The 9,514-nt window shown below is 29.5% G+C and overlaps 1 protein-coding gene across 1 annotated transcript; it reads right to left on the reverse strand.

Annotated features, from left to right (window-relative positions):
* Nucleotides 1-1,319: 1,319 nt before the first annotated feature.
* On the reverse strand, nt 1,320-8,901 carry LOC119666937 (innexin inx1-like). Its single transcript, XM_038076216.1, has 4 exons — nt 8,832-8,901; nt 8,262-8,643; nt 1,682-1,789; nt 1,320-1,358 (listed from the first exon to the last, which is right to left on the reverse strand). The coding sequence occupies exons 2-4, from the start codon at nt 8,508-8,510 to the stop codon at nt 1,320-1,322; spliced, it is 396 nt and encodes a 131-aa protein (XP_037932144.1). The 5' UTR covers nt 8,511-8,643; nt 8,832-8,901.
* Nucleotides 8,902-9,514: the final 613 nt, after the last annotated feature.

The following is a 9,514-nucleotide window of genomic DNA, read 5'->3' on the forward strand; positions in this document are numbered from 1 at the left end:
GATCTGGATCCATGTGACTTTTTCCTGTTAAATTGCCCCTTCGTGGCAAGCGTTTTGAGTTGATTGAATCGGTAAAATAGAATTCGCTGAAGGAACTAAAAGCCATACCTTCACGGGATTACGAAAAGTGTATGGAAGATTGAGTTAAGCGTTGGCATATGTGTATCGGTTTAGAAGGAGCATATTTTGAAGGAGATAAAATAAATTTGGAATAAAATTTAAATTTGTGTGTTTTATTTACAAAATCCGTGTACTTTTTGAGCAGACGGTACGGCGGCGAATTAACACTTTTAGAGCCCCTCTTTCTAGAGGATCGTATTTAATTATAAGACGTGGTACTAAATAGCATTTTAGGCTTCGCCAAAGGTTTTAGGTGGTTTTAAATCCTGAGTTTTTCCCATTGTACACAATGGGTAACACAATGGGCCATGGATCCACTAGGGATCGCAGGTATAACCTAACCTAACCTAAGTTATTTCGAATAATGATTTAAAAAGAAATTTTTTAAGTAAATGAATTATTTAAAAATTTTAGAGTAAAGATGTAAATGTTTACAAATGTATTTATATATATTTATATTATATATATAAAAGATATATATAATACAAAAATAAAAATTATGCTTAAGTTTAAATTAGACAATTTTAGTATTCATAAATTCAACCTAAGCTCTGAATGACATGATATTGTTGATGATTATTGTATCTTTAACTAGCCGAGGTTATTATATCATACATCATGCATCGCATAAGCTTCAGATACATGCGAAGCCTCTGTACGCATTCAATTGACTTTAATTGAAATAAAATTTCTTTCTCGACGTCTCGTTAGTATTTAGTATCTTAAAGGCACATAAGTTCGGTGCCTTCTGTTATCCGACTATCCATATGAGTATATCATTTAAAGTAAAACTAGTAACAATTGAAGAAATTGTCTACGAAGACCACTCGTAACTGGTTCAAAATATTATCCCGCACACACTTCTGTCACTCTTCCATCTATCTACCCAACTGAATATTCCATAAATTAAATTGATAGACATTCGAAAGCTAATGAAATTTTTTTTTATTTTTTAAATTATATTTTTTTCTTTTCAGAAATTATAACGCCGTTGAGGTAAAAAATTGTAGTTCACAAAATTCGAAATGTAATTTAAAAATCATTCATCTTCATTTAGCTTGGATTGTGGAGCGAAACCTCAATAATAAAAACGTGTAGCACTTGATAGATCGATAGAAGTGTGCGCTAAAAGAAAAGAAAGAAGTCAGCATTCTTTTAAGAGGTCAAGAATTTGCTACGTCGAGACAATTAGGGAGTTTTCAACTTTCCTTAATTTCAGCTGACCACGTTGATTTCGACTTCGAATATCGAATATTTTATTTAAATATTTTTGTTTTATAAAATATTTTTTTAAACAATGCAACGTTTCTGTTTAAATATCAATTGTCATAAAAATGCTTGAACAACATTTCTACTTTAAGTTAATTTTTTGGGACTGGTTCCACTGTAAACTACAAGAAACAATGGCTTCTATTTTACTGCCAACCTCAACTGAAATGTTTTTCCATTGCTACTCGTAAGCTCTTCTGTTTGGAGTTTCACAAAGTAATCTTTTACTGTTGACAAGCCATAATTAAACTGTTGCCAAATGTTCAGAAAGAAAAAATTAATACAAACTTACCTGAAAGAAGAGCACGAAACAGACCCATTGATAATAGGTGTAATACTTTTTAGCATCTTCCTCGTCGAAATCATTGGCTACACCTGGATGTGCTACGTCACGGCCAACCTACGAACGAATAAATTAAAATAATTTGAATTTAAGATAATCATAAATAAAGATATTTTATAAATTGACGGAAAATTATAGTACAATATATTATATATATTATATACATATAAATAAAAATTTTAATATTATTTGTTGAACGTCTTAAGTGTAAGTTTTACTCTTTAGGAAACTCTGGAGCATCTGCTGTTTAACTGCCCGGCTTTCTCGAGAACTCTACAAAAATACTTGGGGGCTGTCAGTTTTACCGGACTGGAGCACACACAATCGCTAAAAATAAGACTCTGATCTGGTATCGCAATGGACCTTAATGATCTACGCGTGGCCCTTTTGGTCTGCCAGCACAACCTAACTGTAAATAAGCAGTTAGATCTTAGATCTTAATATTCATATGATTAGTAACACATCGTAAGTGCCAGAAGTAGTTAACAGGCAATACATATGATTTTTAGGAATAACAATTAGTTATTGAGTTAAGGTCAGTTGAGTAATACTACTTTTAATATTTACAAAATAATAGAAGAAACATATTGGCTGAATCCAGTAATTATTGAAAAAGTGTTATGATGACTATAACGGCTATAGAATTATAACGTCTTAGCTATCGGATATAGAAAATAATAGGGATCCAATTTTACAATGATTACAGGCTGTGGATGCATAAGCGGAGCCTTTTTTAATGCCGATATTGTAAACTATGATTATTAAAATTCTGATGATATAATATTAAGAAAATAAAAGGACCTGAAAACACGTGCTGACGTTTTGACCGTCACTGTTGCATATGCAATAAAAATACCTAGGTAAACATCTTCTAGAGGCTGAAGAAATAGGACTCTGTAATGTAGGTTTAACACCACAATTTATTTAGGATGTAAGAGTTGGAGGAATTTCCTGAGCTTATATAAGGTGCACAATAGATCTCTAGGTCGCAGTGCAAAATTCTCCAATTTAATCGTAATAATGATATTACAAATAAGATAATATAATCCGCGCACATAGGTATTTATATATAATCAATAATCAAAAACAACATGTATAATATATGCTATATGCTGTACAGCAATGAGTTAATAAGATAAAGGACTATTTTCACAGCTTATAAAAAATATAGGAACTGGTTACTTATGGCACTACTTTTGGTTTATTGTTTTAAAAACACATCTGTATTTCCTTCTGCTCAAAAAGTTTACAAGACTGATTTTAGTCGGTATGTTGAGCGATATCCGTTTATCTCCATTTTTGTTGATAATTAGTCCATCAATTTTTAGTTTATATGATAGAAAAGTAAGAATAAGTAATGGAATAGTTGCAACCGGAACTTTTTTGTTAGTCTATTATATATAGAAAAAGTCGACAAATAGAAGTAATTTATATATTTTTTATATAGAAAAAAATAGTTTCCGGAAAAGAGTTCGTATTTGTAAATATGTATGTCAACATACTAGGACTGGATTAAACGTATACATATAGTAATATATTTGGGTGAAGGGTATTATTCCTTTGGCTTTGCCAAACTTTTTTCTGTTTCTCACTAAACTCATGACCCTTTTTTTGAAGAATCATCGGCAAGTAAAGCTTGAACAACAATTTTAAATTTAAGATATCCAGCCTACAATTAAAAGCTACAATTCAAGCATATCCAATTACGGTTTCCAGAAATTTTATAAAATCTTTTTTTATTTTATTTTTCATCTTCAATTTAAATGGAATTCCTTTTTATTTTATATAAACTTGGGACGGCGAAACTAAATCTTAAACATACAGAAGGTACGCAAACGCGTACAGTAGTTTTGCGAGCTGAGGAACTCCAAGAAAACCGCCGGTACACACAACGCATATTGGAATGGTAAACGCCTGATGGTATGTAGGGATGCGTGAATGGATGAAATATTGTATATTGCAAAGGGAAAATGGTTAAGCTTGGGCGGTGAAATCGCTGTCTGCGCATAAATTAAAATTCAAGAGATTCATACATTTCTCGACGTTCTCTCATTTCATACTTCCATGCTCCATAACGTGATTTTAATAATTCATATGATTTTTTGTTTATTTCCTATAGAAACTCAACGAAGTTCCAAAATTCAATTCATTTGCAGTAGCACAGATCTTTGAGTTTAAAAGAGTTGAGTTTAAATCGATTGTCATTATGACTGAAAGTTAAAACCATTGAGATTCTTTCAATTTGTGTAATTGAATTACGTGGCTTGGAAAATGATGTGTTGAGCCTTTGTTTTTGCTTAATCAGCGATGGTCAGATGCGGGTGCAAGGATCGCTTGCAGACTCTCTAAGGCTTACTTTAGTTTACGAGAATAACAACAGATGCTGCCTACTATGTAGGGATGATATCTAAAATATGTTGGGAATTTAAAAAAGCAGCTGTGCTATCCGTCATATGCTGCACTCCATCACAATGACAAATAGTCATTATCATCATCCATTATGTTTTTAAATGCTATGCTGATATTGAATTCTCAGATATTTTATTTTTATTTTGAGAAATTCTAAAATTAAAATTTAAAGCCAGTATATGACTAATTTATGTGAGAACAGTAGATAAAATATATTCGTAATGCATTTTTAAGTAGTGAACATTATGCTGAATATATTTAATTAAATGTATTCAATGGGTTCATTTGCGATAAATAAAGATAAATATGACATGCTATTTATAAATTAAAATAAATAGATATCATAATGTAGTGTAATATACATATTCTACAAAATTAAATAAAACATAGTAGAAGAATTTAAATACCCACATAGTAGAATAATACCCACAATGGCAAAATACATGATAATAATAGTAATTATTTATTACAGCTAGTAGCGTCTAGTACTACATAATAATATTACAATTAACTAGTTGAAAATCCCGTAAGTACGAGTGCACCATTCTTTCTGCATCATTCTTTAAATAATTGAAAAGGTCTCTGGAGAATTATCTATTAATAACTTCAACACTCTCTAATAGTCAATGAGTTTTCTTAGTCCCACTAAATCATTCCTTAGAATTACTGCAAGTTTTCTGAAAAATCATCTGTAAAACAATTCTGATTAGCTTCTATTATCAAAGTTCCAACATGCTCTAATACTCTAATTCTTTTCTTGGAATTACTGGAGGATTTCTGTAGAATCATCTATAAAATAATCTGGATTAGCTTATTTTATCAAATTTCCAGCACTATTACTCTTTATTTTTTGTTAGTATTACTGGAAGATTTTTGGAAAATTACAATGATATAATCTCGTTTTGCTTCTATTATCAAACTCCTATCTCTAACACTCTAATTCTTTTCTTCAAAATTAGTAGAAGATTTCTGGATAAAGTTCTATATATATCAAAGAAAGTGAAATGAAATTATATATTTGTAGCAAGTGGTAACCAAATCTAATGTATTTATAAATTAAATTGGAAAAAAGTAAAGAGGGCGTAGATTCGCATACATATAGGTGACCGGTGAAGGTGAAAAGGGGGATATTGATAAGTTGTTATGAAAATCGGTTAAAGACAGGACAGAAACCTTGATTCGCATACATATAGGTGACCGGTGAAGGTGAAAAAAGGTCATAGAAAAAAAACTTAATTTTTTCATTTTCCTGTCAGTTTCTGAAACTTCTAGAGTTTTTAAAGAAATGCACCTATTCTAATATAAAAAAAAAATTTAACCATTTAAAACCTCAACCATAACCCATTATTGTCAAAAACCCAGGTAACTAGGAGAAAAACGATTTGCAGATTTGAGCTTAACAGTATAAAATCATTTATAAATATAAAAAAATAAAAAAAAAAAAATAAATTGTTAAACATTACAAATTAATTAAAAAATATAATAAAACAATATATGTTAAATATATACCATATTTTTTTTATATTAATTTAATATAATTTAACTTATATTTAATTAATAATTTAGAATGAATTAAACAATTGCTTTGTATATAATGAATATATACCATATATATTGTTATAATATATTATAATAATTTAATATATATAAATATTTATTTAATAAATGTTTATTTAAATTTAAATATTAAAACATTATTTTGTAAATATAAAATTTAAAATATATAAAAAAAAATGTTAATTTATATTAATTTAATATAATTTAACATTTATTACACAAATATTAAGTATTCATTTAATAAATAACTCAAAAATAAATTAAAAATTATTTTGTATATATTAAATATATACCATGTATGGTATTATATTAATTTAATATAATTTAACATATATTTAATTAATAATTTAGAAATTAATTAAGCATTTATTTTGTATATATTATATATATACTATACAACATATAATATTGTATATTATATTATAATAAAATGTTTAAACATTTATTTAATAAGTATTAAAAAAAATAAAAAATTATTTGCTATATATTAAATATACAGTATATATTATTTTATATTAATTTAAAACAACCTAACATTTATTTAATAAATGTTTATTAAAATTAAGATATTATTTTGCATAAATTAAATATATACCATACATTGTGACCGAAAAGTTTTCGGAAATTCTCATTTAAAATTCGCGCGCTGTATATTTTTCGATATTTTAAGTTTATGTAGTTTGGCAGCACTGTCCTTAATTACTATGCCAAAAATGAGCCGCGATCTGTCAGGACAGTTCGTTTACGGCAGCTGTTGAAACCAGTTCACCTCAGTAGTGCGTTGCGAAAAAAACAATGGAAAAAAATATTGATCAAAGAGTTTGCATCAAATTTTGTGTTTCGAACGAATTTTCGTGTGCAGAATCGTTGCGAATGCTACAAAAGGCTTATGGGGAATCAGTTTTATCGAAAACTCAAGTTTATGAGTGGTACAAAGCCTTTCAGGACTGTCGTACGACCGTCGAAGACATGCCGCGTTCTGGACGACCTTCGACCTCTACCACCGACGAAAACATTGAAAAGGCAAAGGAAATCGTGTTCAAAAATCCTCATGTGAGTGTTAGAGAGATAGCACGAGAGCTAGGCATCGGTCGTGAGATGGCTCGTTTGATTTTGGTGGACAATTTGTGTATGCGACGTGTCAACGCTCGGCTTTTTCCGATTCACCTCAATTTGTTCCAAAAACACCATCGTGGACAGGTCTCGTTAGACATGCTTGATCGTGCCAATTCCGATCCAACTTTCATGGAACGCATCATAACGGGTGACGAGACATGGGTCTACGAGTACGACATGCAAACAAGCCAACAATCATCGGAATGGAGAGGAAAAGACGAGCCGAAACCGAAAAAACCACGCCAAAGTCGCTCGAAAATCAAGGCAATGCTGATTGTTTTCTTCGATATTCGTGGTGTGGTGCATCATGAATTCGTCCCTGAAGGACAAACAGTCAATAAAGCCTATTATTTGACTGTTTTAAGACGTTTGCGTGAAAATATCCGCCGTAAACGGCCTCAATTGTGGAAGGATAATTCATGGATTTTTCATGACGATAATGCTCCCTCGCACCGAGCCAACATTATCAACGATTTTAAGGCCAAACATTCAATAAATACCATCGAACAGCCCCCGTATTCACCTGATCTTGCACCGTGTGACTTTTTCCTGTTTCCCAAACTCAAATTACCACTCAGAGGAACGCGTTTTGAATCCATAGAAGACGTAAAACAGAATTCGCAGAGGAAACTCAAAGCCATACCGGAAAGCGCCTATAAAAAATGTTTTGATGATTGGAAGAAACGTTGGCATTTGTGTATCGCTTCTAATGGAGCATATTTTGAAGGAGATAAAATAAATATTGATGAAGATAAAGAATTTTGCGTTTTATTTTAAAATTTTCCGCGGAAAACTTTTCGGGTTCACAATGTATATACCATATCTCTGCTTATATTAATGTTAATATTAATTTTCATTTAATAAATTTTTTATTTGACATTAAAGAATTTATTTGTACATATAAATATATACATATATGTTTTTTATATATTAGGTGTATTATATATTAATTTAATATGTTTAAACATTTTATTTAAACAATTTTATTAATAATTAAAATATTAAAAAATTATTTTGTATTTATTAATAATATATAGCATATATATTATTTTATATTAATTTAATACAACCTAACATTTATTTAATAAATGTTTATTAAAATTAAGATATTATTTTGTATAAATTAAATATATACCATATATTGTTTATATTAATTTAATATAATTTATTTAATATATTTTTATTTCAATTAAAGAATTATTTTGTACATATTAAATATATACATATATTGTTATTATATATTAGTTTAATATGTTTAAACATTTATTTAATAAGTGTTTAAGTGTTAATTTAAATAATAAAAATTTATTTGGTATATATTTAATATATAGCATATATTATTTTATATTAATTTAATACAGCTTAACATTTATTAAATAAATAATTTAAGAATAAAATAAAAATTAAATAAAAATAAAATTTAAGAATAAAATTCTTTGTGACTTACCTGTCGATTGAAGGCATCTGGCATGGTGAAGGTACTGTGTATCCAGCAGAACGTGTTGACCACATGAGTGGGTATGCCATTGACGATGCAGCTGATCGGTTGACCCACATATTGCGTGGCGGTGATAATGAGACTGCAGGTCAGCAATAAAACAGTCGTAAATGAGTTGTGCAAACGGAAGACGGCATTATCCGTTTGTATGTCCTGCACCTTAAGGTAGGTCTTTAAACTGCCGAGTAACTTATACATTTTATGGCGTGTGGAGTTGGCAGTGAATCACTTGTTGCGTAAATAATCAGTATTGCGTCAGAGGAAAAGAAATTCGTTCACTTGTGCATGTGCAGAATTTTTAGATACACGAACTCTTGAAGATTCATATCAGCTGAAAATATAAGATAAACAAATTACGGGTATTAATACAGACGTCAATTCATTTGGCTTAAGCAATTATTTAGTTAACTGATTAGCATAATTATAGCTGAACATTTTTAAAATTCCAAAAAATTTCGATGAATAATGTGGTTAATTAAAAAAATAAATAAAAATCATCAATAGCAAAAAAATAGTTACGTTCGAAAGACCTACAATCCCGGCATTCAGCAAAGACTGCGTCTAGTCTTCCATTAAAGATTTTGCTTTGATGTTCACGTGCAAGAAATGTGCCAAAAATAAATTTCACAATTAAAATTAATAAAATTCACAGAAAGCGTGCATTGAGCCCCAATTGAAATTTTTAATTCGATAACGAAATTCACAAAAAAAAACTGAAAGCCAAGCAGTTACTGGAGCTCAAGCCGAGTTCTCATACGAGTAGTCTCTTTTTTTTGCGATTTTGCTCATGGACTGAATCAAAGTCCAATGCACCTTTATGGGGAATTTCAAATTTATGGTGGCAGGTTAAATAATTCACTTGAAGCTTGTCAATTTTTTTACTTCTGTATTACAAAAGAATAAAGTTATACATTTCTATATACAATAATTCTACAGATATTCATATATATGGCAAACGGGTATAGCATTTCAGTGCTACTCAGCAAATGCGAGTTCGTTTATGGGAGTATCTTTGTGTCGTTTTGCCTTAATTGAATTCATGCGTATCTCACCACTGAAAAATTAAATACTAAAATTTCAAAAAAAAAAAAATAATAATAATATGTCATATATACATATATTATAGTAGATACATAAAAGAAAATTAAAACTTGGCAATTTTTTCAATTGGACTCAACAGACAGAGTCAAATCGTTTAATTC

This window comes from Teleopsis dalmanni, chromosome 1 (assembly GCF_002237135.1).
Source record: "Teleopsis dalmanni isolate 2A chromosome 1, ASM223713v2, whole genome shotgun sequence".
Lineage (NCBI taxonomy): Eukaryota > Metazoa > Arthropoda > Insecta > Diptera > Diopsidae > Teleopsis > Teleopsis dalmanni.